This window comes from Gambusia affinis, linkage group LG20 (genome assembly GCF_019740435.1).
Source record: "Gambusia affinis linkage group LG20, SWU_Gaff_1.0, whole genome shotgun sequence".
Taxonomy (NCBI): Eukaryota; Metazoa; Chordata; class Actinopteri; order Cyprinodontiformes; family Poeciliidae; genus Gambusia; species Gambusia affinis.
In genome coordinates, this window is record NC_057887.1 from 18,022,334 (window position 1) to 18,050,294 (window position 27,961).

The 27,961-nt window shown below is 38.0% G+C and overlaps 4 protein-coding genes and 3 non-coding genes across 10 annotated transcripts in view; all 7 read left to right on the forward strand.

Annotated features, from left to right (window-relative positions):
• The first annotated feature begins 629 nt into the window (after positions 1-629).
• LOC122823376 (FERM domain-containing protein 6-like) lies at positions 630-13,560 on the forward strand. 3 transcript variants are annotated; one of them, XM_044102925.1, is made up of 15 exons: positions 630-675; positions 804-914; positions 8,647-8,800; positions 8,987-9,077; positions 9,188-9,267; positions 9,352-9,410; positions 9,500-9,719; positions 10,357-10,512; positions 10,743-10,808; positions 11,059-11,127; positions 11,219-11,381; positions 11,480-11,641; positions 12,387-12,503; positions 12,601-12,623; positions 12,707-13,560. In XM_044102925.1, exons 3-15 carry the CDS (start codon positions 8,729-8,731, stop codon positions 12,755-12,757), a joined length of 1,329 nt encoding a protein of 442 aa, XP_043958860.1. In that variant the 5' UTR covers positions 630-675; positions 804-914; positions 8,647-8,728; the 3' UTR covers positions 12,758-13,560. The 3 variants fall into 3 exon arrangements, with proteins under 3 accessions (XP_043958860.1, XP_043958859.1, XP_043958862.1); XM_044102924.1 differs by having other exon boundaries at positions 8,651-8,800; XM_044102927.1 differs by having other exon boundaries at positions 8,651-8,800; positions 12,426-12,503; positions 12,707-13,430.
• On the forward strand, positions 2,100-5,222 carry LOC122823488 (trichohyalin-like). The gene has a single exon (XM_044103152.1). The coding sequence runs from the start codon at positions 2,142-2,144 to the stop codon at positions 5,220-5,222; it is 3,081 nt and encodes a 1,026-aa protein (XP_043959087.1). The 5' UTR covers positions 2,100-2,141.
• A 230-nt stretch (positions 13,561-13,790) lies between the features above and the next one.
• Positions 13,791-13,873, forward strand: trnal-cag. The gene has a single exon. It is a non-coding gene; the product is annotated as a tRNA-Leu (tRNA).
• Positions 13,874-15,224: 1,351 nt separating this feature from the next.
• trnaq-cug lies at positions 15,225-15,296 on the forward strand. Its single transcript has one exon. It is a non-coding gene; the product is annotated as a tRNA-Gln (tRNA).
• Positions 15,297-15,444: 148 nt separating this feature from the next.
• Positions 15,445-15,527, forward strand: trnal-cag. Its single transcript has one exon. It is a non-coding gene; the product is annotated as a tRNA-Leu (tRNA).
• A 477-nt stretch (positions 15,528-16,004) lies between these two features.
• On the forward strand, positions 16,005-22,837 carry ghdc (GH3 domain containing). 2 transcript variants are annotated; one of them, XM_044102430.1, is made up of 11 exons: positions 16,005-16,236; positions 16,430-16,720; positions 17,817-18,013; positions 18,094-18,288; positions 18,370-18,489; positions 19,115-19,412; positions 19,670-19,859; positions 20,799-20,870; positions 20,971-21,104; positions 21,187-21,275; positions 21,352-22,837. In XM_044102430.1, the coding sequence occupies exons 1-11, from the start codon at positions 16,152-16,154 to the stop codon at positions 21,571-21,573; spliced, it is 1,893 nt and encodes a 630-aa protein (XP_043958365.1). In that variant the 5' UTR covers positions 16,005-16,151; the 3' UTR covers positions 21,574-22,837. The 2 variants fall into 2 exon arrangements, with proteins under 2 accessions (XP_043958365.1, XP_043958366.1); XM_044102431.1 differs by having other exon boundaries at positions 16,133-16,236; positions 16,332-16,720.
• A 2,369-nt stretch (positions 22,838-25,206) lies between these two features.
• kcnh4b (potassium voltage-gated channel, subfamily H (eag-related), member 4b) overlaps positions 25,207-27,961 on the forward strand; it is a 57,273-nt gene continuing 54,518 nt past the window's right edge. The window contains exon 1 of the mRNA XM_044102720.1: positions 25,207-26,226. The gene's annotated coding sequence lies outside the window, so the exon portion shown is untranslated. The remainder of the gene's footprint in view (positions 26,227-27,961) is intronic.

The window sequence follows — 27,961 nt, forward strand, 5'->3', positions numbered from 1 at the left end:
CCAGTTTTAAAACAGAATGCACTCAGCATATATTCCGTGCAAGGAAACTCTTATCTCTTCAGAAAACTAATTTTCAGTACAACTTAAAACATCAGCAGGACGTCTCATGACGTCAGGTGAAGGATCGATTGCAGTGACGATCAGTGTGTGTCTGGTTTTAAAGCAAAATGCGGGACAGAGCTCACCCCGTCAGGAAGACTCCCATGACCTCTGGGGTCAGCACGTATTGCGTGCAAGGAAACTATCTATTCGAAAAACTAATTTTCAGTACAACTTAAAACACTAACAGGATGTATCAAAATCAAATCAAATTTTATTTGTATAGCACATTTCAGCAGCAAGGCATTTCAAAGTGCTTTACATCAAATCAAACACAAAAACACAATGCAACATAGAATTAACAATAAAAACACAACATTAAGTCAGGTTCCGTCATTAAATTTATAATTGATTACGTTTCTAATACAATTCTAAAAAAGTGGGTTTTTAGTTGAGATTTAAAGGAAGTCAGTGTTTCAGCTGTTTTACAGTTTTCTGGAAGTTTGTTTCAGAAACAAACTTCCAGAAGTTTGTTTCTGGAAAAGAAACGACTGTGAACCCATCAGAACATCATCTCACTCGGTGAATGAAGCTGTCACAGCATCCGGTCCGGTTCCGCTAATACAGGAATACAGAGTAAGTTGTTTTTATTTTATTTTTATTTTTTTATTTTTTTATTTATTTTTTTTTTTTATAATAGCCTATTTGAACCGATCAGGAAACTGTTTTTTTTTATTTACGTGTTTATTTTTCTCATTCCATAGGCTTAACCCGTAATGAGGACGCTATAATCATCATCATTTCATCCCAGGACGAGGACGAGCTTATTAGTGACCTACCTTCCCGCCAGACAGCCAACTCCAACCCAGTTTACGGTATTACCCCAAAAGTTGAACCAGAACCAGAACCGGAACCAGAAATTCCGGTCACCGGAAATTAAAAGGAATTAATTATGGTCTTTAATCCATAAAACTCCGATTAAAATTTGACAGAAGGGTGCCTATTTATCTCTCAGCTAGCAAGTTTATGCTAGCTGACTAGCCTTTCTGTGCCTACCTCGGGTAAATGCAAATTTATGGCTAGTTGTACATTTCTGTGGAGACATAGATGTTAAATTCCATTCATAATGGTCTTAAAAAGTGTTAAGTTTGAGTTTATGAAACCTGCAGAAGTTCAGTGTTTGTTTTGTTACGCTCATAATAGTGTTAGCATGAATCACTTGATTCTACACAAAGCAGCCATGTTTGTTTTAGTCTGCTCACTTTCTCTGCTCTTTCTAACTGAAGTGTGATGATGTTTTAAGGAGCAGCATTTTGTCCTCAAGCTGAATATTTATTTTAAGTACAGTTTCAACTGTTTTTTTTTTAATCAAAAATATTTTCGTTCAGTTTTGTTTCTTGCTGTTGAATCAACGCTGATCTTCCCACAGCTTCATGCGTTCTCCAAAATAGTAAAGGTTGGTTTAAATGCATTTGAAACTCATAGATTTTTTTTCTGTAACACTTGCTAGTGTGATACATGTCAGTAAAAGTTCCTCATCTGTAAATTTATTTCTGAAGATTATCCGACAGACACTAAACAGGCCTGGGTGAGGATACTCTGAGCATTTGTTTTATGTACTTTATAAAACAGATGCTGTTTGTTTTATGTATTTCACCATGTCCAAATTACAGACAACTATAGACATCATCTGGTATATATATATATATATATATGATGGTATATATATATATATATCTATATATATATATACCATCATATATCATCTGGTATATGATATATTCTGGTATATGATGGTATATATATATACCAGAATAAGGGAAATTACGAAATCGTAATTTCCCTTACGATTAATAAAGCATTTATTTGTATTGTAATAAATTCAGCCAATAAGATGGTGAGAAAGCTTACAAGCACACAAGAGAACTATCGCCATAGTAATACCAATGATGACATCACAGGCCTTTTCATGCATCATACAGAAGAATTGTATCTTATAAAGGCACACAGTTCCACAGAAATTTACCCACTTTTCACTGTGCGAATTGTGCGGATTGAGAGGAAAACATTGTTTTGAGCGAAACCTGTTTGAACAAATCAGAATGCAGAAACCAATGATCCATCACCTCAACCACGAGCTCTTTGACATCTTCCAGCAGGAGATCAAGGACCTGCACCGAGATGTTGCGGCCATTACGATGGAGAAATTCAACACCGAACGGTACTATGAAGACCTTATCTCAGAAGACAGGAAGGAGAAGCAGGCCTTGCTTCTGGAGATTCAGGAGCTTAAGGAGAAGCTGGAGAAAGCTGAAGGCCTGGTGGGCAGAGATGAAACAACGTGCTGCCCCACAATTCAGGAACTCCAACACGAAATAAAGGAGATGCAAGAGAAACACCGTCAGGAGATGGAGATGCTCACCACTGAGCTTGAAATTGATCTTGCCGTGGCTCAGAAAGAGATGAAGAAGCTCCAGGAAAAGCTGGAGACTGAACAAAATCTTGGTGCAAAAGGGGATTCAGCGAAAAGGGAAACCATCGAGATTCCCCTTCAGTTCTCTAGCCACAAGATTCAACTGGATCTCCAACAGCTGGAGAAAATCATCCTAGACGAAAAAGCACTAAGGATCCAGGCAGAGAATCTGTTAGAAATACTGGACCAAGAATTGGAAACAGAAAGAAAACTGAGAGCCCAAGTTGAGGCGGACAAGCAAGAAGCAGTGGAGATCGCAGAGCAGTTGATTAAAAAGCTTGAAGACGTGGAGAAGACGTCCCAGGAGGCTCCATCTGACATCACTTTGGATGATCAAAACAAACTTAAACTGGAACTCCAACAGCTGGAGAAAATGTTCCAAGAGGAGAAAAGACTGAGGGTCCAAGGAGAGATTAAAAATGCTTCTCTCCTGAAAACTGTAGAATGTCTTCGGCAGGAAACAGACGAAAAACGGCCGAAACCAATGGTCTATCACCTGAACAACGAGCTCTTTGACATTTTCCAGCAGGAGATCAAGGAGCTGCGCCAAGATGTTGAGGCCATTACAATGGAGAAATTCAACACAAAACGCTGCTATGAAGATCTTGTCTCAGAAGAGAGGGAGGAGAAGCAGGCCTTGCTTCTGGAGATTCAGGAGCTTAAGGAGAAGCTGGAGAATGAAAAAAATCTTTGTGCCAAAAGGGAAGCCATCAACATTCCCCTCCAGCTCTCCAGCCACGGCGAAGGGTTGAAGAAAGTTCCCTCTGGATATTCAACTGAAATCAAAGTTGGAGATGAGGACATTCCTTATCTTGATGTCCAACAACTTCAAGAAATGCTCCAGCGAGAGAGAGAGCTGAGGATTCAGGCCGAAAATGAAAATCTGGAACAATTTAAATGTGCTGAGGCTTTCTTTGATATGATGGAGCAAGAGCTGAATACCGAGCGAGAACTTAGAGCCCAAACTGAGGCGGATAAACAGGAAGCAGTGGAGATCGCAGAGGAGTTGATCAAAAATCTTGAGAACGTGGAGAAAACGTCCAAACAAGGTCCCACTGAGATCACATCAAATGATGGGGAGAAGATCCAACTGGAACTCCAACAGCTGGTGAAAACCATTAAAGAGGAAAAGGCACGAAGGATCCAGTCAGAGAATCTGTTGGAAATACTGGACCAAGAATTGAAGGTAGAACTAGAGCTTAGAGCCGAAATCGAGGCGGACAAACGGGAAGCAATAGACATCGCCGAGCAGTTGATTCAAAAGCTGGAGGACGTGGAGAAGAAATCCAAGGAAGTTCCATCTGACATCACTTTGGATGATCAGAACAAACTTAAACTGGAACTCCAACAGCTGGAGAAAATGTTCCAAGAGGAGAAAACACGAAGGATCCAGGCAGAGAATCTGTTAGAGATACTGGACCATGAACTGAAGACAGAATTAGAGCTTAGAAAACAAACAGAGGCGGACAAACAGGAAGCAGTGGAGATCGCGGAGCAGTTGATCAAAAATCTTGAGAACTTGGAGAAAACGTCCAAACAAGGTCCCACTGAGATCAGATCAGATGATGGGGATAAGATTCAACTGGAACTCCAACAGCTGGAGAAAATGTTCCAAGAGGAGAAAACACGAAGGATCCAGTCAGAGAATCTGTTAGAGATAGTGGATCAAGAACTGAAGACAGAACTAGAGCTTAGAGAACAAACAGAGGCGGATAAACAGGAAGCAATAGACATCGCGGAGCAGTTGATCAAAAAGCTCCAAGAGGAGAAAACACGAAGGATCCAGTCAGAGAATCTGTTAGAGATAGTGGATCAAGAACTGAAAATGGAACTAGAGCTTAGAGAACAAACAGAGGCGGATAAACGGGAAGCAATAGACATCGCAGAGCAGTTGATTAAAAAGCTGGAGGACGTGGAGAAGACGTCCAAGGAAGTTCCATCTGACATCACTTTGGATGATCAGAACAAACTTAAACTGGAACTCCAACAGCTGGAGAAAATGTTCCAAGAGGAGAAAACACGAAGGATCCAGGCAGAGAATCTGTTAGAAATACTGGACCATGAACTGAAAATGGAACTAGAACTTAGAGGCGAAATCGAGGCGAATAAACGGGAAGCAATAGACATCGCAGAGCAGTTGATTCAAAAGCTGGAGGACGTGGAGAAGAAATCCAAGGAAGTTCCATCTGACATCAGTTTGGATGATCAGAAGAAGCTTAAACTGGAACTCCAACAGCTGGAGAAAATGTTCCAAGAAGAGAAAAGACTGAGGGTCCAAGGAGAAACTAAAAATGCTTCTCTCCTGAAAACTGTGGAGTGTCTTCGGCAGGAAACAGATGAAGAACTGCAAAAAGAAAGGGCTCTGAGAGAAGAGGCACAAAGAGGTAAGCTGGAGTTCCAAGAGGTAAGTGACAAGCTTTACCAGGATTTAGAGAAAGCCTGTACGATGACGGAGACGCTCTCGGCTGAGACCGTACTCCTTACCAACAAGCTTCAGGCACAGGACAACAAACAGAGATCTCTGCTAAACGATATCCAGGAACTCACCCTCATGCTGCAAAAGGAAAAATCCCTTAAGATCAAGTCAGCGAACTATGAGATGGAGGCCATGGAGATGATAGAGGCTTTGGAGAAGGAAGCCAAATACAGAACGGGGAAGAAGAAATATTTGAAAAAGAAACGCCATCTTATCAAAGTTCAAGCTTTTTAAATTATGTGAACAGCTCCTCGTTGTTGTTGTTGTTGTTAGAAGATTACCACTTTAATTCATGTAAAAATAACTGTTTTGTTTTTCCGTTTCACCACACCTGTTACAAATGATTGCATGACCTGCTCTGCAGCCATCAAAAGGACAGTTGTTTTATTTTTGACTCAGCCTCTTAACTGTAATATTAATAACTTCTTGTGTTTGTTTCTGTTTTAAATGTTGAACTTTTTACATCTTTTTTGTATGAATTCAGACTCGTAATGTAATGTAAATAGCTGTTGAATGTGTTTGTCTTTGTTTTAAATGTTGCAGATAAGTTGCATTTTTGGATGTTTTTTTTATTACGAAACAAATTGCTAAATAAAGCAAAATAAAGGAGGAAAGTGTTTTATTTGATTTGAATATACATTTGTGTTGACGTGTTTCTTTTTTTAAATGTTGAACGTTTTCCATCTTTTTTGTATGAATTCAGACTCGTAATGTAAATAGCTGTTGATTGTGTTTGTCTTTGTTTTAAATGTTGCAGATAAGTTGCATTTTGTATGTCTTTTTTTATAATAAAAAACACATTTTGCTTTTTTAATGAGCAAAATAAAGGAGGAAAGTGTTTTATTTGATTTGAATGTAATATACATTTGTGTTGACGTGTTTCTCTTTCTTTTCTTGCAGGTTCTACATTTTTATTATGTCTTTTTATTGTAAAAAAAAATGCTGTTTACACTACGGTAAGAAATAAAAAAACCAACAAAAAAAAAAACCCCAACTAAACAAAAATAGTTGTTTTTAGCTTGGATCTATTCTGCTCCTTTACATTAGTGTAAATAGCTTCTTCCTGTGTTTGTTTCTGTTTAAATGATGAAAGTCTTACGTCATCATTCTATGTATTCAAACTTCAATGTAATGTAAATAGCTGTTGATTGTGTTTGTCTTTGTTTTAAATGTTGCAGATAAGTTGCATTTTTGGATGTTTTTTTATTACGAAAGAAATTGCTAAATAAAGCAAAATAAAGGAGGAAAGTGTTTTATTTGATTTGAATGTGATATACATTTGTGTTGACGTGTTTCTTTTTTTTAAATGTTGAACGTTTTACATCTTTTTTGTATGAATTCAGACTCGTAATGTAAATAGTTGATTGTGTTTGTCTTTGTTTTAAATGTTGCAGGTAAGTTGCATTTTTGTCATTTCTTTTTATTATAAAAAATACATGCAATGCAAACGTTTTGTGAATCAAGACTCCTTACTCAAACTCTTAACTAGAGATATGCAATGCTGAAAAAATAAATAAATAAATGTATTTATTTACTAAATAAATTTATTTCATTTAATAAAATAAATTTTATTCATTTTAAAATTTATTTTATTAAATACATTTTAATAAAATTAATTATTTATTTAAATAAATAATAATTTATTTTAATAAATATATCACCAATAGCCATGGTGGTAATGGTCACCATAGCAACCAAGCTTCTAAAATTGCATTTGCTTTGCGACGTCACGAGTGCGAGATTCCGGGTTTTACTTATCAAACAGTGCAGCAATTTAAATGTACTATTTAAGTCAGTAAAAACAAAAAAATGCAGAATGCATCTTGTCCTTGACTTGACTTGTTTATGTGGTTCTCCCTCTTCAAATTACTTTCACCCTGTAATTTATCCATATTTTCAGGGGAAGCCTGTGGAACCATCATGAACATTTGCTTCTTTCTTTCTTAGACTAGGACCACCACAAAATGAATAACCTCTCTCACTGAGCTCTGAAATGAATAAAAAGTCATTCCGTTAATCATTCAGCTTTTCAACATCGACTCTTTCCATCTTTAAGATGACTAGAACAAACTCCTCACTGTTGAAGCCATAATGCTGGCGTCACTTTATCACAGATGATAGTAAATAATTGGAAATGTAGAAATATAATTCTACCAAGATAATCCGCTATTACTGGACACTATTATGGAGTATTATGGAGTCCCATAAAATCTAACAGTCTGATTATCACTTATTGTTTTTCATACTTTAATTGTGCTGTACTTTAAATCCCCCACACGCGGTCACACACACACACACACATGGCTACACTACTGCCAACTTCTCTTGGTATAGTACTCAGAGGTCAGAAGGAGTTTACCAAAACAAAGTGTCACAAAGATGGGATTAACAGATGTTGAAGGAATGTTTAGTTTAGCGTTGGGGGGCACATTCGGTCACTGGAAATTAAAATCAATTAATGATTAGGGTTTATAAATCACTCCACCGATTAAATTTTGTCATAAGGGTGCCTATATATCTCTAGTTTAGTTTGAACTGCTCTCATTTTAACAATATTGATCAATGTTTCCAAGGGTCATCAAAGGTCAACTGACCCCCATTGCCTACATTTACAAAATCAGGTGAAATATGTCAATCAACTATGCTACATTTGTGCTGCTTTGTGCAGCAAAAATGTTCCTTCATGTTATCGGAATGGTATCGGTATCGGCCGAGATTAGCTGTAAAATTTAATATCGGCCATTCCGTCAAAGTAACTCATCAGTATAAAAGTTGTTTTTATATGACTAACCAGTGATGAAGATGCCTGCAGCACAGCACAAAGTCAAATGTGCACTGTTTGAGTTTTCATTGTCATGAATACATTGGAAATTAAACATAATGCAAGCTGAAAGTGATGCATCTTTTTTAGCATTTGCATTTGGTAGCTGGATAAATTGGCAAAGATAATGCAGTATTTTAACTCCACAGCAGAGAACGACGTATAGTTTCAGGAAGTAGGTGTAGGGAAAAAATATTGGTATAGGTTATCAACTGAATGAGTTTTAGTATATCGGCATATCGGATTTCCATCAGAAATCCGATATTGTGCATCCCTGGTTTGTTCCATCATAATTTTTAAGATAAACAAAAAACAAGAAAAGCTTGACCAGAGATTACCAGGCTTACCACATTAATAAAATTAAAAGAAATTAAATGTTTTGAGTAGTAAGCATTTTCTAAACAACACATTTCTTTGAGTTTGTAAATATGTGTATGATAGGGACAGTTGGTCTGGTTGACCTTTCATGACCTCCGGAACCATTTATTAAAAGAATATCTTTAAAAGGATATTAATTTTTTTTTAGCAATAATTTCTTAATGTTGATAAAAAAGAACTGGTTCTGCTAGCAGATTTTTCCACTTATAACAAGACATTTCTCCCTTGCTATAAGTGTTTTGTTTTTGTTTTTTTGTTTTTGTATTTTTAATCAATATTAAAGAATTATTAACTTAGAACAAGCTCTCTTATCTCCCTTAAAAGTTACTACTTGTAAGCTAGTTTTGTCTTATTTCAAGTGTATTAAGATATTTGCTCTAGAAACTAGTCCAAAAATACTTGGTAAGGTTTTGATTTTTGCAGCGAGGGCTGTCCTTTTCTCCCTATCATGTGATAAAGTCAGAGGAGGCTGGACCAGACTTACTGGGAAGAAAAGAGGAGGATTTAAGTCGGACCGAGACCTGCTGAGGTTTTTGTGACGATGAGGACAAAACAAATGAGACAGGTCCGTGTTCTTCTGCCCAACAAACAGCATCTGGATTGTTCTGTCAGAGTAAGACGGCTCTTCTTACACCGTTTCCACTGCATGAAACTTATTTTAAACATTTACTTTTCATGTTGCACACAGTTTTACATTTGGTTGCAAATATAGCAACATAAAAGCCACACATATGTACAGTTAACATCTAATAAAAACCCATTGTGTAAGTGTTTTTATTGAGCTTTTCTTGATTTCCAGATGCGAGCCAGAGGACAGGAAGTGATGAAAACGGTGCTGCGTTCGCTCGGTGTCGGCGATCTCCAAGTGTTTGGTCTGGCTCTTCTCAGAGGTACGTGTGGGAGTTTCAGGAGGCAATGTTTTCTCTTCATTGACTCTGGAACGCAGAGGAGATTATGCACAAACTCTCACTGTTTCTCCTCTTCTAATTTATAACCCAAGAAAACGAATATCTTTTTCTGGATTTGGAACAAAAGCTGAGGAAATATTTTGGTAAAACATGGAGCAGGAACTCCCTAAACGTTAGTTTCTCTCTGCATAATTCATGGAATATTTCTCCTGACATTTTAAATGAGGAAGCTGAATTATTCATGTTGCACTTCCAGGTTCCATTCATCGTATTTCTCAGAGTAAAGTTTTATTTGGAAAACGGGCTGCTGATATTGTAAGTTTGGATCCCCCGCCCCGCTCAAGTGTTTTCGTTTGATGCTCTCGTCAGCGAGGCAGAGCCTTTTCTCTCTCATCCCTTTCCAGGAGCAGCAAGGTGCAGCAACTTTACTACTGGGAGCTGAGGCAGAAAGTGCTGCAATCCCAGAACCACCAACAGGAAGCTCTGCTCTTCCAGCTGGCAGCTTCAGCGCTTCAGGCTGAAGCCGGAGATCTGGAACGTGGAGAAGGAGCTGAAGACGAGGGAGGAGATGAGAAAAAAGAGAGAATGCAATACTTTCTGCCAGAAGATTACTTTCCAGCTTGGGTAACAAAAACTGGTTGACCACCATAAAGTTTTCATGTTATTTCATAATTATTCTGCTTTTTAATCATCTCTAAAGGTGTACTTTTTAGATAAGGATGGGCGATAAATTGATTTTATTGATTAATCAAACTTTCTGTTTTGGTTTGCATAGTTCAGAGTGTCAAAGAAGTACCGTCTTGTTTTTTTGGGGTGTTTTTTCCCCACCAGGGGGTCCTTTTTGTGGGCTCTAGTGTCCCTTTTGCCACAGTGGGCTGACAGGAAAGGGGGGAAGACATGCGGCAAATGTCGTCGGGTCCGGGAATCGAACCCACGACAGCCGTGTCGAGGACCGAGGGCCTCCAAGCGTGGGGCGCGCTAACCTCTATGCCACCGGAGCACGCCCCACCATCTTGTTTTTTATCGTAGAAGGAATGATTGAAATAAAAACAAGCTTTTAATGATATCCTCTTGTCGGTTTATAAAAACGAAAATGGGGAAACATTGATTAAAATCTCATTTTGGATTTTAAAAACTCAGAGAACTTATTTCTAGGCCGTATTTTTACCTTTTTTTAGCTTAAATAGTGACTCTAAGTAGACCGCACGCATATATTTTTGTTGACTGTTGTTTTTTCCCCCAAATGTTATTTGTGTGTCAGCTAATAAATCACAGAGGGAGAAACTTCCTTCTCCAACACAGTCCAGTGTTGCACGGTGAGCTGAGAGGGACGCCACGCAGCCGAGCCATCCTGCAGTTCATAAAGGAGGCCAGCGGCCTGCAGGATGCAGCGCTGACTTTCTACAGGATGAAGCAGGTCAGACTTTTACGTTACTTCACCTCCAGCAAATCACAGAAGGTTTGCAACCATTAAAACATTCACATGCAAGCGGTCACCTTCTGAGCCGAGCTTTTGGTTTTCCTTTCACAAGCTGCGTTGTTTGTTTCGTCTGTCTTTGTAATTCTTCTGCTGTTTATTAGGATAAGCTGGCCGTGAGTCGGTTACCTGAACCCATTTGTGTTATTTCAACTTCTTAAACTGTGCAGGGGGAAAATGAGCTGAGCAGTTCGATCCTTCTCGGCGTGGCGCTGGATGGAGTCTATATCTATCAGGTGGGTCGTCTGTGAAGTTTACATACATTTATTATGAGGATGAAGGTCAAATTAACAAATTCAGTGGAACATTAATGAGGACACATGCTTTTATTTAAGCCTCATTTAAAACTTAATAAAACAGTGTGATGCATGACTAGTCCCACAATAAATATGGCATGCAAGTAAATTATTTAGATGAGCGTCAGTGTTTACCTTCTGCACTCTCTGTCGACTTTATTACTCTCTTTTTTTTCTTTTTTTGTTAAAGGAGGTGGAAGGGAAGAAGCGCGTACTGTTTGCTTTTACCTGGTCTGAGATCGACCGGTTTACTTTCCAGGTTGTTTTTTTCCTCCACTTACAGATTTCAAACATAATTTCACACAACAGAAGGTCTTCCTCTTTACTCGCTCTTCGTCTTTCCTCTGCAGGGCAGCAGGTTTGAAATAGCTGCAGTCGACTCAAAGCTGGTGTATTACACCCACTCAGCCTTCCACTCAAAGCACATTTTGAAACACCTGAGCGACAGCCATCGCTTCTACGTGAACAGCAAGGATGCAGCTTGCTACATCCAGCAGCTAGAAGACATGCAAAGTCGGCAAATTTAACTTAATTTCAAACTTTTTCCCCAATTGAGCCTTTAGATTGTCTTAAATGTCCTGATTTTCTGTGTTTGGCTCTCTGTTTCTTAGCCTGCCAGCTCCACAGAGAGGCTTATATCTGCGACATGACAGATTTAAGACAGAGACTCCGATGTTACAACCTCACTGGATCGGAGTCCGATTGCAGCAACATGGAGACGGACACAACCTGGAGCAAAGTCGGAGCGGAGGAGGAGCAAAGTCCTCTATCAGGTCATACAATTCAGAGCTGATCTGTTATCTGGACTTTCTTTTGACATTGTTAACATGAATTTGTGAATATATAAATTTTAAGGTTAGGTTAGGTTAAACTTTATTAATCCCGTGGGGAAATTGAGGTTACACATTGATTCACATCCACACAGCATTAACATCGTACAGCTGGAGATATCCATAAAAGGTACAAGAATATAATAAAAACATTACCACTAAAAGAGGTCAAATAAAAGTGCTTAACATTAAACCTTAAAAGACCGGTCTCGAGTACTACAACACTGGTAAATACCGCCGTGTACGTTCTCCATTCAGAGACAAACTAGCTCGACTTGAACAAGTAGAAGCCACGAATAAACTGGCAAAAACAACTTTGGAAAACATTTTCAGTTGCTCTGTTCAATACTCCCGTCCTTTACTTCTGATCTCTGTCATGGCGCCTGGAATGATTAAGCGACGTAGTTGCAAAGGGTCAATAGGCAGAACTGAGCAGCCTAAAATGTCCTTATCTAAAAATGATTTTGTCTGAGAAAACAAATGTAATGAACATGTTTTTTATAGCCATATCCTAACCTGTTCAAGAGGCATAGCCGCTAAACTTATAAGGAAATCCACAATAAATTTGAACAAAATTCTTGTTTTTAAAAATTATTGAAGTTGCTTACTGAAACCATTCATCTGTTCTTTAGTTTTCACCCTTTTTTGTCTTAAAATAAAGTTAGCTTTGCTGTAACCCTCATGGCAGAGGTTGAATCTGAAGAGGCTTTTGTCGATGACCCAGCAGAAGTGACCTGGCTTGCCGAGTTCCTGTATGGTGTGTCTGTTGATGGACCTTTACAGCTCCCATCTTCCACCTGGGCAGGTGTGTGTTACAATCAACACCAAAGAAATTATTTACATTGTGTGTGTGTCATGTTATTTTGAGCATTATGTAACTGGAAATTGTCTTTGCTCATTAGCTGTGACCATGGAAATGAAACAGGTGAGCAAAACTCAGTTGTTTCTTTGAGGATGATCTATGTTTGTCCTACTTTAAATGCATCTCTCTTTTCTCCTGGTGCTCAGGTTTTGTGCAAAAGAGTGGGTGAAGCCTCTCACTCTTTTGATTCACAGTGAAAAGCAAGGGGAGTTTGTCGCACCTTCTGCAGCTCAGGACAAGAAGATGACGATGATGCACAGCAAAACAGTGGAAATATATCAACAAAATATTCTGTTTTCTACAAATTTGCATTCAGAATGAAACCAAAATGCATATTTAAAATAATCTGACAGTATGCTCAGCATCACTTAGATGCTATTATTATGCTTATGTTATGACTGCTATTCTGATCTCACATTGGTTTAAGATAAACCATTTTTAAACAGGCCATTATGCTGCTTTATACAGTAAAGTAAACTTAATTTTATTGTAAAATGTAACCCCTACATAATGCTAGTGTTATGTGTCCATTAGCTTTTGCAGGCTTACAATCACCATTGTAAGTGTTGATTTAAGTATTTATACCTTTGTTAACACATTTTTTCCCATGCTACACCCACATAGTCTGATTTTATGTGAATGGTGTGCATCTGCAGTTACTGCTACACATAAGACTGCTACACATAAGTCAATTTTAATAAATTAGATATCAGTTTCGATAAGATTAATTTCTAAAATTAAAGGATCTTTTTGAAAATAAAATGTAAGCAGATATTAAACATATTTCATTCTACCCACATCTTGCATTAAAACCTTTTTAATATCATATATTGTTAAATATCATGATTTTATTAGCTATAAACTGATAATGATCAAAAATAAAGGCTTAAAAACATCAGTTGGTGAGCAATTAATCTATAATGTTTCAATTGAGTCACTGAATATACTTTAAAGTTTATAATTTTACTGCTTAGAACCCCCAAGCTTTCAGGAGCTCCCAAAAAAGACCACAGAACTAAAAAACAATATATACACAGTTTATTGAAAATTCGAATACAATTAAATAAATGTATCAGTTATTTAAAACTTAAATTTAAAATTTAAAGGAACTGACAAGTTTACTTTTCTAAGTGCAAACCTTCACTACAAGTTCAAGGTGCGCGTCGCGTTTGCGAAGCAGTGAATATTTGGTGCTGCGGATCAGGGGGGCGTGTCACATGTTGTCGCATAGTCAGGATGGCCGAGCGGTCTAAGGCGCTGCGTTCAGGTCGCAGTCTCCCCTGGAGGCGTGGGTTCGAATCCCACTTCTGACATCAACTGTTTTAATTCAGAATGTTACTCACAATGGACCTTACCAAGCTCCGCCCACAACCGACCCACGTGACCGCAAGTCTCACAAGCAAAGCCTCGTAGCGCATTGTTTCTATGTAAACATGACTCCATTAGTGCATAATTTCTACCTGATTTTCACAATATATCAGCTACTACAATGGACAGAGGAAATAACAAGTTCATGTCATCATCTGGGAGGAGGTTACTGGTTTTTCAGTCACAAGCTGGTTGCAAACCTGAGGCCAGCAGGTGTCGGTCAGTTATGGTAGATCTGAAATTTGGTTTGATGACCTCAATATGAGAAGCTACAGACTGATAAGAGGAACCAAAGAGCTCTGTTACGGTAAAGAAGCCATTTGTTTGTTAAAATTTTATTAAATCTATTTGTTCTTTTTGATGTTTGTTATGAATGATGTATAGTCACAAACAAACAGGGTAATTGGTCCAACGTTTAGAAACTACAGCGGCTGTAAGGAGCCACAGCAAATGTAAACAAAGGTAAAATAACCCGAACAGGTGATCAACTCAAAACCATTCGTACCTTTTTAGTCTGTCTCTCTTTGTAGTTTAAGCACACTTGTTACCGTATCAATCGCCTGTGCCCCGCAAGACGAGCAAAGATTACGTTAAAAACAAAACATTCAGTCCGTTACGACATCAAGTTTCCAGGCTTGATATTTATTTATGGATTATTAATCAGCGCTTCCCTGAACACAGCGATGGTTGATTGACCAGCTGTACTTTGTGCTAGAGTCGCTAACACGAGTAACAATTTAGTCCAAAGCCTTTTCTGCTAAAATAAAATCTTTAGTGTGTGTCAGGTACAGTACACGTTGCATATTGATCTGTTTAGCTAACGTAAGACTGTGTAGCAGACAGGCTTCAAGGTGTAGAAGTTGTATCAGAACTGCTATTATGCTGTACTTAGCTAACGAGAAGCGTGTGTTTGTGAGACTGCCACCCACGTGACCACGTAGAATGAGCATCAGCCAATGAAAAGCGGCCCCTCTGGTAAGGTCCATTAAATGATACCGCACAATAAATCTTAATATGTGGAATTGATCATGACGTAGAGTGAAGCAGGCAACCCTGCCATTTTGAAAAAGTCCACCTCATGTTCAAGGCAGTTGAACTTTTTTTTGACAATAAAGTCTGTCTATTGTCGATGTCATTCATTGAGCAACAGCTAACAGATTGCCATACACCCCATTTAATGGTAAAATATCACTTAAAGATGTGGACAAATAATTTTCATGTTCCACCACAATGTTGGAGACAGAAAAACGGTACTTTTCACCAGAAAACTTTCTATTATATCACTTGTAGAGGAAGGGTTCCATGGTGTAATGGTTAGCACTCTGGACTCTGAATCCAGCGATCCGAGTTCAAATCTCGGTGGAACCTAGGCTTTTATGTTGTCAGTCTTTATTTCCGCTGATTTCTCACATGGCGTGATACGTACTCGTCAAATTCAGCGTGGTATTAACTTGTACAGTAACTATTGTTCATGAAGATATTGTAGAGTTTTTGTTTTGTCCGCCATGTTGTATTAGTCAGGATGGCCGAGCGGTCTAAGGCGCTGCGTTCAGGTCGCAGTCTCCCCTGGAGGCGTGGGTTCGAATCCCACTTCTGACAGCAAATTTTATTTTTACCGCCTTCTACATAATGTGGATATCGGAACACGCGGAATACTTTACATCTGATGGCAACGTGAAATCTATGAACATTTTCCACAATAGCAGTTAATAAACTGTCTACAGTTTAGAGATTTTTTAAAAACGAATAGTGACATGTAAAGTAGCCCCTAAATAGGGGTTCATATTTGTCTCTTTCTAAATCACTAGAATATAACTACTGTAAATTTCTATTAATTTATAATTACTATAACTAAATATAAGTTAAAGCTTTATATAATGCGAATCTATTCATCCGATTAGGATTTCTTAAGTGATGTGTTATTAAGCGCTGTACACCAAAACTGAATTAAATAGAATCCGATCTCAAATAACAGTACCTGTACATGGTGCTTTCATTTTTAGGTCTTGTTGTTACATCTCATTGGCTGTGAGAAACAAACTGAGTTACGTCACTGAGAGATCAACCAATCAGGCTCACAAATATCAGCCAAACACGGAAGACTTTCACACTGATGATAAAGTTGAAGAAAAAGCCCGTACCCCCTGCACATAAATGCAGACTGAACGTTGTTTTCGTTTACTTTGATTAAAAAGAGGAGAATCCGATTATTTTGTTGGACATATGGGTTGCTCATGGATTGGCGTCGCAGTTCCGCTTTGTTTTGCAGTTTTCTCCGTAGTTGTGGCCATTAATGGGCAAACGCTGGGTGAGTTACCTGAACATACGATGTTTGGTGAATGTGTGAAAAGATGTTAAAGTCAATTACCATCCTTGAAACTAAAACAGTTTTGTCCTAAACAGAAAAGAGACCTGTGACGACGTAAATTAAACCAACAGCGCTCCCTACTGTCACGTCTACCTCCAGTTTTTCTTGTGTAACTCCTCGGTGTTTCTTGCAGCCATGCCGCCCCCTCTACCCACTGCCGTCGGTGTCCTCTCTTTGGCCGGGATGGCGCTGCTTTGGAGGGACATTAGCTCGAAAGTGAAGGGTGATAAACGGACGTTGGGCAGTTTGTTGAGCCAATATGTGGCGGTGAAGGCGGTGGGTTGGCTTGGCAGGCAGCAGCGAAAGAAACTAGAAGCCGATACGCTCAAGGTGAAGCAGGTCCAGGAGGAGACTCTGCTGAAGAGACTCCGGAAAAATGCGGACACTTTCTATGGAAGAAAGTATGACTTCCGCTCTATTGAAGGTAAAAACAGAAAAAAATACTTATTTGGGAGCCATATAGTTGTTAACAAAGGTGATGTAACGTTACAGTATGGACTACATAAGCTGTGTTTACAGCAGTGCTTCTCAATTCCAGTCCTCAGGCCCCCCTGCTCTGCATGTTTTAGATGTGTCTCTATTTCAGAACAGCTGATTCTAATCATTGCATGACCATCAAGTGCTGCAGAAACCTGTTAATCATCCATAGATTCAATACAGGTGTGCGACAGAAGGGAAAAACCTAAAACATGCAGGGCAGGGGAGGCCTGAGGACCGGAATTGAGAAACACTGGTTTACAGGGATTTGATAGTATTCATACCCTTTTCAATCAAACTCCTTCTATGAATGATGCAACCACGAACGTTATAGTGTTTTATTGGGGTTTAATCAATGCAAAATGAAAAAAAGAGTGGCATACATTTCCATTCAACCTCCTTTACCCTGATACACTTCAGTAAAATCCCTTCCAGACATAATTCAACAGGCATGTCAAGTGTGGAGAAGTTTAAGGCATTATAAAACAACATCCCAAAGCTTTGATTATCTCACCAAGGTCTGATCAATTAATCATCTGACAGACTGCAAATCTACCAAAGCATGGTTATGACAGGCTGGGCAGGAGCGGAGGAGGGAGAATCTGTCAGCAGAGGGACTATTAGTCCTCCAAACGTTTGTTCATAAGAAGACCCTTTTGTGGTTTGCCATAAGTCATGTAATGGGCGAACATGTCAAAGCAGGAGCTCTAATCAGATGTGGCCTAATTTAAACCTTTTGTCCATTTTTCAAAATGCTGTGTAGTGGAAAGCTGTCACTGCACAGCTGTACGTCTCCCAGAACAACAACAACACACCCTCAGTGACAAATCCAATTAGAATCTGAAGTAGTACTTGAACCTCATCATTCAGCGCTTTCAGATTTTATTTTTTAAAGTAAATAAATAGAACAATGTTCTCCTTTCTGCTTCTAGTAAGTGCTACTTGTCGTAATCTGGAAAATTTAGACATTCCTGCTTGAAAACGTTGAGACATGAAGTGTTTTCATTTTGCTGAACCCCGGGTCTCCGGGGCCTTTTCATTAGACGCTGCTGGTTTCCGAGCCCGTCACCCCATCACCACGTACGGTGACTACCGGGAGTTTATCGAACGCATTGCAGCTGGAGAAGAGAAGGTAATTATTGCTGAGCAGCCGCTGATTCTGGCCATGACCTCTGGGACGTCGGGACCGAGCGCCATGTTGCTCAGCACCAAGGACACAAACACAGACTTCTTCCTGCAGGTCAGGCTGCTTCAACTTCACCTCTTTTTCTGGTGCTGTCCTGTCTTTTGCATGTAATAAGAAGCATTGGTTTGTATCAGGGGGTGACTGTTTGTCTAGAGGCCATGCGGCAGGCTTTCCCTGAGTCCGACAGCCTTCAGCGCACCACCAAATTCTTCTACACTCCCACATTTCGCCAATCAGAGGCAGGAATTCCTATCGGACCAAATTCCTCCACGCCCTCCTCATCTCGCCACATCCTCAACCTCTATACGACTCCAGCTCCTGCCTTTGAGGTACAATCACAAAATCAGACAAGTGGCTAATTTTCTTGAGTTTTTAAAATTTATTTTTGAAAATGTTCTTTTTCCTGTCAGGTTCCCAGTGAGAAGGACACTTTATACCTGCACCTACTGTTTGCGGTGAAAGATCCCAGTGTGGGAACGTTGGAGTCCAACTTTGCTTCTACGGTCTTCTATGCTTTCACTGCTCTTCAGGTGCATGTCAAAAATTAAACGCTCTGCTGAGCTACATTTGCTCAACTAATCATTCTTACTGTTTGTTTGTTTTTTTCCCACTTTTTGTCACGTTACAATCACAAATGTCAAAAGTGTTTCATTAGATTTTATGTGACTTTCAGAATCCTGTAATCTTGATACCTATGTTGCAGCACTTTGTTTTCAGTGTAACTTTGTTTTATGTTTTGAATGTGTGCAAAAAAAACTTGCAACATAAATCATAGTGTCAAAACTTTTGTTTTGCATATCCAAGGGAATTGGTGAAAGTGTAAACTTAAAAATATTTCCACCACCTACATAATCTTGCATGTAAAATCCAAATATTTAACTATAAACACACATTTAAAAGTTAACTCACCAATATATTAACTATTTAATTCTAATTACAGTTCTTTAAATTTCACCAAAAAATAAAACTACCATCAATAGATAACTAGAAATGATCATACTTTGTAAAGTATCATTATCAAAACATCTCTACTAATAGTAGATTGTATCGTTTTTTTCACATTCCTGTTTTTCAAAAGAGTCACTTTTTATAAATCAGAGTATAATAATTAATTAGATAACTAGGATTGTTTCTGTTTGGCTTTCAATCTGACAGGAGCGCTGGCAGGAGCTGGTGGAGGACGTGGAGCGAGGGACGATCAGCAGGGCCTTGACCCTGGAGCCCAAAGTGAGGAGCAGACTGGAGGCTCTAATGAAGCCAGATGCAGAGAGGGCTGCCCAGCTGCGGGCCCACTTCCAGGAGGGCTTTGGGGGGATTGCCAAGCGCCTGTGGCCTCACCTGAACCTGGTGCTGGCAGTGGACTCTGGCTCCAATCAGATCTACGGGGAAATGTTGAGGGAGCATTACTGCAGAGGAGTGCCTTTCTATTCACCCTTCTACGCTGCTACGGAGGGTACGAACTAGGGATGGAACGATTCCTCGAATGATTCGAGTACCTTGATTATTAAAATCCCTTGAGGAAAATTTATCTACCTCGAAGCTTTGTTAAATTCTGTTTTATTATTTAGTGCGCCGTGTTCTGCCCGGGTCATTATTTGTGGTGGGCAGCGCTGTAAAAATATTCTTTTACAACAGCCCTAATATGAACACTCAGGTTTCACGGAAAATATAATCACTAAATATTAGCGTTCACGTCTTCTGCCCCTGCAGGTCTGATAGGGGTGAACCTGTGGCCTCAGGAACCAGACAGACGCTACCTGCTTTGTCCGCGCTCCATGTTCTGTGAGTTCCTGCCGGAAAGCAGCCTGGATGAAGAAACCCCCCAAACTCTGCTGATGGAGGAGGTGAAGGAAGGAGAAAGCTACGAACTCATCATCACCAACACCTCAGGCCTTTTCAGGTCTGATATGATAAGTTTATTTTTTTTAAATAACAGAGAAGAAGTTTTATGAGGAGTGACGTATTATGACTATTGCTGAAACGATTAATTGTGACAAATCAATTATTCAAGTAATTGTCACCTAATTTAGTAATCAACTAATCGTTAAATGAAATATTTAGACTAAAACAAAGGCATTTTGCTGAAGTAACAACACAGTCAGAAGAGTAATTAAGGCTGAATTGTGCAAAAATTTTGGACGTTTTGCATTTAAGATAAAAATAATCCTTAAAAAAAATCTTTTGTCTCTAAGTACTTTATACCCAGAGCTCCTTCATAGTTTTAGCTCCATCCTGTTCAAATACAGTAAAAAAATTACTAAACATAATTTTTCCCTCCTTTTATAAATTACTTAATGATGTTAAATCAAGCAAAAAGGTTTAGCTTTTCACGTGTTAGAAAATGTGTTTTTTCTAAAAACTGTTTAAATATGTTTTTGGCTTATTTGCTCCTTTGCTACAAATAACCAAGCTTGCAATAAATGAGTTAGTAATTTGCTATTGCATTTCAGGCATTAAAATACCTCAAATTTTAGTTTTTTTTAAATTATGTTTTTAAAAATTCTGAGGTTTTTTTGTTTATTATTTATCTGCCTTTTAAAACTGAATTTAAAAAGAATAATAAGAATAAAAACTGAAATTAAAAAAAACTTTTTTAACAGAATTTTTTTTTTTTTAAATCTATTTCATCAATATTAATAAATTATTCACCTAAAACAAGTGTGTATATCTTGTTGAAAAGTTTTTTTTAAGTTAGTTTGTCTTATTCCAAGTGCACTAAGATATTTGCACTGGAAACTGGACCAAAAATACTTGGTAAGATTTTGTGTTTTTGCAGTGTAATCGCTGCGTTCATCAATGTTATGGTTTATTACAATGTGACATTCTTTCTGTGTCTCAGATATCGTATCGGAGACATTGTGAAAGTCACTGGATTTCATAACCAGTGTCCAATTGTGGAGTTTCAGTACAGGTTTGAAAGCTTCATCCTTTAACTACCAAATGTCATGTTATCCAAAGCGTAAAAGATTCTTGAGCTTTTTGTTGTTTTTTTTTGTTCTGTCTCCTGTCAGACGAGGTCAGATGCTCAACGTTCGAGGAGAGAAAGTCTCTGAGGCGTTGTTCCTCGGAGCGTTGAAGAGCGCCGTCGCTCAGTGGCCCGGAGCTCAGCTCGCCGACTACTCTTGTGCCGAGAGCGGCATCTTGGGTAAAATTTATCGGGTTTATCCTTGAGTTTGGAATTTGACTTTTTAAACTCCATGAATTTTGAATTTACCGTTCCTTTACAGGCGATTCAATAGGAGGCTCAGATCCTCATTACCAAGTGTTTATAGAGCTAAAAGGAGTGAGGAATCTAACAGAAGAACAGAGATATAAGGTGAGACGAAATCCAGTGATCTCTGATTTATTCTTGCAAAAGTTTCTCTTATTTTTTATTCTTTCTGTCCCTCCAGCTGGACATTTGTCTCCAGAAGGACTCTGCGGTGTATAAGTCCTTTCGTATAAAAGGCAGCATCGGGCCGATGAGGGTGCAGCTGGTGTCAGAAGGGGCGTTTAAGGAGCTTCAGAAGAAGATGATGGCGGACACAAGCACCTCGGCCAACACTTTCAAAATGCATCGTGTGCTCCGACGGAAAGAGTATGCAGAGTTCCTGCTGCGAAAAACTATTTCCTGAAGATGAGACATGAATCATGAACAGAAAGGAAGTGAAGTTATAAGATTTAAAAAGTGCCTTTGGGAGGATTTGAACACAAAAATTACAACAGTTTATTTATATTTTATGACGATAATGTATTGGGTGTTTTTTATTCTATCATGATAAACAGATTCACTAGAAAGATTAATTTTATACATTCAGCTTCACTTACGTGTTGAGATTTTTTTAAGGACATCTGCTATTATTCAGTAAATACTGTATCGGTCATTACACAGATCACATTTTTATTTCCTAAAAAAAATACTGACAACCATTGAATTGATTAATTACATAAAATGTCAATAAAATACAGTTAAGCTTGTGGCTGTAATTTGACAAAATATGAGAAATTTGAAGGTCTATAAGTAGTTTTGCAAGTTTTTGCATTAATATGGTTTCCAACTAGAAAGTCAGTCATATGCAGCATATGAACATTAAATACATTTATTTAAGTTCTTATAGAAACATTTAAAGCTTAAAGGTGACAGTTGAAGATGGCAGACAACAGATTACACCAGAAACTTTCTACCATGAGGGCCAAAATGTTAATTTGGAAGTACTTTTAGACCAAAATAAGTATTTTATAGCAAATGTTTTATGACTTATAAAAAGTTCATGCACTTATTATTTATCTAAATTTAAATGATTATAGATTTTTTTTAAAAGCATAAAAAAGGTTTTGCACAATTAGAGTCATAAGACAGGCACAACGTTTCTGACATTTTGAGTTTGATTATTTTCTTTTTTTGAGTTAAAATAGGTTGATGCTTGCGGTTCTAGTTACTCCAAAGTTAAGACGATTACAGAAACATTGTTAATAAATGAGAATCTGTTTTTTTTCTCTTTAATAAGATGAAAAAGTGTCCTTCTGCAACAACCACCAATGCCTACATTTGAGACCAGGGGCCGAACAAAATCCTTCAGAGGGTCACAAATGGCCCCTGGGCCGCAGTTTGGACGCCCCTGGATTACACCATAATTTCCTTGTTCAGTCAAAAACTGTAAAAATGTATATTGGGAACACATTAGCATTGCATTGTAAACTGTTTCTGCAGCTTAAGTGATTCTACAGTAAGTGAAGGATGTTTCTAAGATAGATAACCAGTTAAAAATATTTTTCAGTCCTCATTAAAGTCTGGATTTACCTGACAGTTGTTATGTTTTTGGTGTCCTAAGCAGCTGCTTGGAATTGATTCCTTGACTCCAGAGATTTTAAGTAATTTCAATAAATTCCTTCTTTGGCTTTCAGTACTCTTTGTCACCGCTTGGAGGTGCTAGTCAAACATTTATGACCTAATGTGGTTTATTTTAGTTAAACAGTTTGCAAGAGTTTGAATATAAAATTAGTCTGTGCTGTGAAATCCATGCTGGAAATGACTTCAGCAAATTTAATCCTGTGTCAGTGTGAACTGAAATGTATAACACATGCAGGCGAGATTTCATGTAGAAAAACAGGAGCCCTTCATCCCTTATATAATGAATTTAATCAAATTAAATGTGAACAGTAGGACTTATCTGAAACCAAGACGGTTCTCTTTGTTTTTTTTCCTGTGGTGTGCTGTTGCATGAAAAGTGTTTCTCCTACAAGAGTTCATAAAGTGGGCTAATATTTTTAGTCGCGTCCTATTTCAGCTGAGATTTGACATTGTTCTCAGTTTATTTTTGCTTCAGTGATAACCCCTCACATTGTCTGCGTGTCAGCTAATCCCCATAAAGAGCTAAGAGATTGTTCTCACTGGTCAGCACTTGACAAATTCTCTATGAAAACATTGTAAAGATACCAAAGTTATTATTTTTTGTTGGCAGAAAACAACTAATTGACTGCTACAGTACAGTATTGTACACAATTTCTCAGCTTGTTTTGGTTTGTCTCTTGTTGGAAGGCGAGTGTCTCAATTTCCTGGCGGATTTGCAGCCTTAGAAATATTTCGACCATGTGTGCAAACATCTGCTCGCTTGCTAGTTAATTCAGTGTAAGCAGCCAAGATGTGAGAATGACAGGCCTGATTCCTCAATGGGTCAGGTGCTGAAGGGAGTAAGGCGGGTTTAAATGAGAGAAGGAAAATTGCACGCTGAGTGACTTGAGGAGCATACTGTCCTCCAATTAAAGTCAAAATTAGTGCCGTCGATTTTCATTGAGGAGGAAGATTGGTGGGCAGTTCTTCTTATCAAAGATTCGTGAATAACCGTTAAATCGATTACGATTTATTAGTCATTATTAATCACGCTGAGATCAATTAAGTAAAAACATGCAAAGAAAATACACAAACTCTAAAGTTGACTTTTAGCGTTCAAAATGTTATCCAAGTTGAATTGATGTGTCACTTTGAACCCTTCGAGTCCTACATTTCAAATCTCCGCCTGGATATTTCTGCTTATTTTAATTGTACATAATTCTTTAAATGTCCTATGAGTAAATATATATATATATATATATATATATATATATAGATATATATATATATATATATATATATATATATATATAACTTATTCATCCGTAACTACAGTTATTTTCGCAATTTGAAAGAGTGTCTCAGATCAGTTTCACTCACTGCTACAGCGGGAGTGAAATTACCGTAATAATCCGATATGGGCTGGAAAACGCAACGTGTCCCCTTTCTGAAACCGTTGGAATTTTTCCAATAGCGCAAAGTGTGGCGGAATTACGGTACTGAAAATTTGGCTGCGTCATCACCGACACGTTCATGGTTAGCATAAATCCAGTGCTCTCTCGGGAGTTTAAAGAGTTTCCCGACTTAAAATTTAACCAACTTTGCATTATTTGGTAAATAATGACAATTTTAATGCAAAATTGGCACTTTCTATGGACATTTAAAGCAACTTTAATTAAAAGAAGTGTCACTATTTACCGAATGACACTTTGTGACAACAGTCATAAACATTCATAAAGACTTTTTCATATTCTTAAAACGTGTTATGTCATGTTTATGATAGAGTCATGTCACACACAAGGCTTCAAATAAAGTGTTACCTTTTACGTTCTTATAGTTAATTTGAGCGGGAAAGTTTGAAAGAGGAAAAAATAGGGTTGAAAGTCACCAGATCACCTTAATTTCTCTCTCAGGTGAATGGATCTTTGGCTTCGGCTCCAGCAGCTGTTCTTCCAAAGAAAGTCAGTTGGAGGAATGGCACCTCACAGTTGTTTCTTCTCACTCCGGATCACTCTAAATAGGACACTAAGAAAAACAATACCTTCTTAAAGACGGTAACTGAGTGATGCTGACTTCATTGGAGATGTGACCAAAATACAGCTTTGGGAAAAATTGAGCCCACTGCACTGAACTCCATTGAAAACCTCATGATTATTCCACCAAATATTGATTTCTGAACTCTTCCTGAGTTAAAACATTAGTATTGTTGTTCCTAAATGCATATGAACTTGTTTTCTTTGCATTATTTGAGGTCTGGAATGATTATTCTTGATCATTTCTCATTTTCTGCTAATAAATACAAAATTTCTGCTTGGAGTTTCGGAGACATGTTGTCAGTAGTTCATAGAATAAAAGAACAATTTTCATTTTATTCAACCATATACCTATAATAAATAAAATCAGAGAAACTGATAATTTTGCAGTGTAAGCTCTTATTTTTTTTCAAGAGCCAAAACACTCCAGACTGTTGTAAATAAATTGAATTGAACTGAATCAGTGTAGGATAAAATGTTTTAGCTTCTCCAAATGCTCTGTGATGGACTTTTTCTTGTGGGTAAAAAGTTACATCTGCTGTGTTTGTGGACACAGCACAGTAATGTTGCTGGCATTGTGTTGCACCTGACCTTTTGTGCATCACTCAGTCATGCTAGACCACAGAACCGATAGTGAGCATATTTAATGGATTAGCCTCTTTATTAGTAACAAGTAGAGATGGATGAGCTACAAGCAGACAGGACAATGAGAGATCATTAAAAATAGAGCACAGTGAATCGCTGCCAAGTCCTGAATAGGAGCCACAAAGAGTTAACAATGCCTTAACCGTCTGCAAGGTGGCCTTTTACTTTCACTGTCTCCTGTTTCTAGTTTTTTTTTTGGGAGGTTTTCTTTCTTCAAATTTTAAAATCGTTTGTAAAGCAAAACTTTTTCATTCTATGAAGATATGTGACTGTAAGTAACTTGTTGGTCTAGCATTTTCTGTCAAGACTTTTGATACTGCAGCACATGTTGTGAATTCTCCAACGAAATCAGACTAAAAAAAAAAGCTTCACAACTTTGAGAAACCGTTTATTTGCAGCACAGCGACAAACTGCTGATAATGATATTTACTCTATTCTATGCAGACACTCATAAAGATTCACTCACTTCGGCATGCTGAATGCTTAAAGTGGGTCCAACAGGAAAGTAATCAACTTTTTTTCTGTTTAGTTCAACTGGCCATCATTTGACCACTCATACTGGTGTTTTTTAGTCCTGCTAACGACTCTATATCTCCAGCCCTGAGAGCTGCCAGTCAGCAATTTTTAGATGCACACCCTCTCCAACACACCTGAATCCAATGAATGACTCAATACCAGAACTGCTGATGAGGGAATTCATGCGTTTGACTGAGAAATGTTGGAGAAAGAATGCTGTTAAAAATTTCAGGACAGCAGCTTGGGCTCCAGTGATCTTGATTGTAAGTTTTTTTTAATGACTTATAAAGATAAAATGCAGATTATGTGTGTAAAAAGTGTAAATATGATGACATTTTTCACTGATTGTGGTTCTGATCCCTGTTTTGATCAATTTATCCTTATGAAATATAACATATTGCGACCTCTGATGAACCAAAAATTGATTTGAGACATTATTTTCTGAAGTTTTATAATCTACTTTTTAAGGTAGCAGACTATAATAACGTTAAAGAAAAATACTTTGCATTACCGACAGTCAAAATGATACAAAATGATGCATTGTCATTTTGAAATGTTGCCTGGAAGAGCGCTCTTTTGATGCTGTGACATAATGCGATAATTTCAAGAAACGTGAAAAACTGTAAGAGAAGCTAAAGATTTGTGTGATGTGTGATATATTATTTTCAAAATATCCTTTTTATAAAAATATCAATAAAAACAAAACATGAACCCCACTGAAAACTTCATGGTTTTTCCATAAAATATTAATTTCTGAGTTAAAACATTAGTATCGTTGTTTCTAAATGAATGTGAACTTGTTTTCCTTGCATTATCTGAGGTGCCTCTTTTTCATTATATTGACCGTTTCTGATTTTCTGCAAATAAATACAAGATTTTTGCTTAGAATAAAAGATCATTCATTTCATTTAAACATGTGTCTATAAAGAGTAAAATTATACAAACTGATCATTTTAACTGATCTCTTATTTTTTTTTACAGAGCTGTATTTTTTAAATCAAATCTCCATTTTTATTGCTTTATGAGTTTTTGAGACGTCTCATTTTCTACCACATACAAACTTTTGGGGAAAATAAAAATACTTTTAAAGGTGAATAATTTTTAGCTGAACTGTTCTGTTTGCTCTTTTGCAGGCATCTTGTTTTTTTCTTACGTAACATTTTCCTTCCAAAGTATTTTTACTTTTTTCCCCTCCTTTTGTTGCATTTTTGCACAATGTTGCTACATTTTACCGCTCAGTGTCATTGTAAACGACCCTCATTTATCAGGTTTCCTGATGCCACTCACAAAATTTAATATTTAATGACAATTACATTAATTGACCTAATCCTTAGGGGTCATCTTTCTCTGCTGAGCGCCACTTTAATGAGCACCAAACTCTCTGAAAGTGAAGTCTATTCTTAGAACAATCCTCTTCAGGGGGGTTTATTTTGCTGTTTAGATGTGTGAAGAAAGTAATGCACTGCTTTATGAGTTGAGTCCTCTTAAAAACATTTTGAGGCTTATCTTTTAAATCCACTCTTAGGACAGTTTATCCCATGCTTTAATTCTCCCGCAGGAACACATAGAGCATATGTCGTCTTCACAGTCCTACCAACACGTAGGGAAATAAATCTAAAGTAACGTTGTCACACACAACTAAAACGACCAAAGCAGCACACGGTCCATCCTGGTACAATAGCCTCCACTGACAGACACGCAGGTAATCCATCTTTCCCAACACACAAAAGCCAGGTGCTGATAGTAGCACTGTGGGGTGTAATGGTGCTGTCAGATGCTCCCAAAAAAAGGATCCTCCCTCCCTCCCTGCCTGGTTTCCCTCCCTCGTCTCGCTCCCTGATCCGATGAGAACAGGTCCCCACAGAGAGAGGGCTGCGTCTCATTGGCTGCTGCTGCACAGGAGTGGATGGGGGGAAGAGACGGAGTGGCAAAAGCTCAAGAAGATGCAACTACTCTGCCACAGCATCCTCACAGATCCTCGAGCTGAAGGATGGCAGA

Coding starts and splice junctions, on each gene's coding strand:
- ghdc (XM_044102430.1), top strand. CDS start 16,152: ATGGGTTGCTCATGGATTGGCGTCGCAGTTCCGCTTTGTTTTGCAGTT. Junction 16,237..16,429: donor CATTAATGGGCAAACGCTGG/GTGAGTTACCTG, acceptor TGTTTCTTGCAG/CCATGCCGCCCCCTCTACCC. Junction 18,014..18,093: donor ACACAGACTTCTTCCTGCAG/GTCAGGCTGCTT, acceptor GGTTTGTATCAG/GGGGTGACTGTTTGTCTAGA.
- LOC122823376 (XM_044102925.1), top strand. CDS start 8,729: ATGAGGACAAAACAAATGAGACAGGTCCGTGTTCTTCTGCCCAACAAA. Junction 9,078..9,187: donor TGGTCTGGCTCTTCTCAGAG/GTACGTGTGGGA, acceptor TTATAACCCAAG/AAAACGAATATCTTTTTCTG. Junction 9,720..10,356: donor AAGATTACTTTCCAGCTTGG/GTAACAAAAACT, acceptor TTTGTGTGTCAG/CTAATAAATCACAGAGGGAG.
- LOC122823488 (XM_044103152.1), top strand. CDS start 2,142: ATGCAGAAACCAATGATCCATCACCTCAACCACGAGCTCTTTGACATC.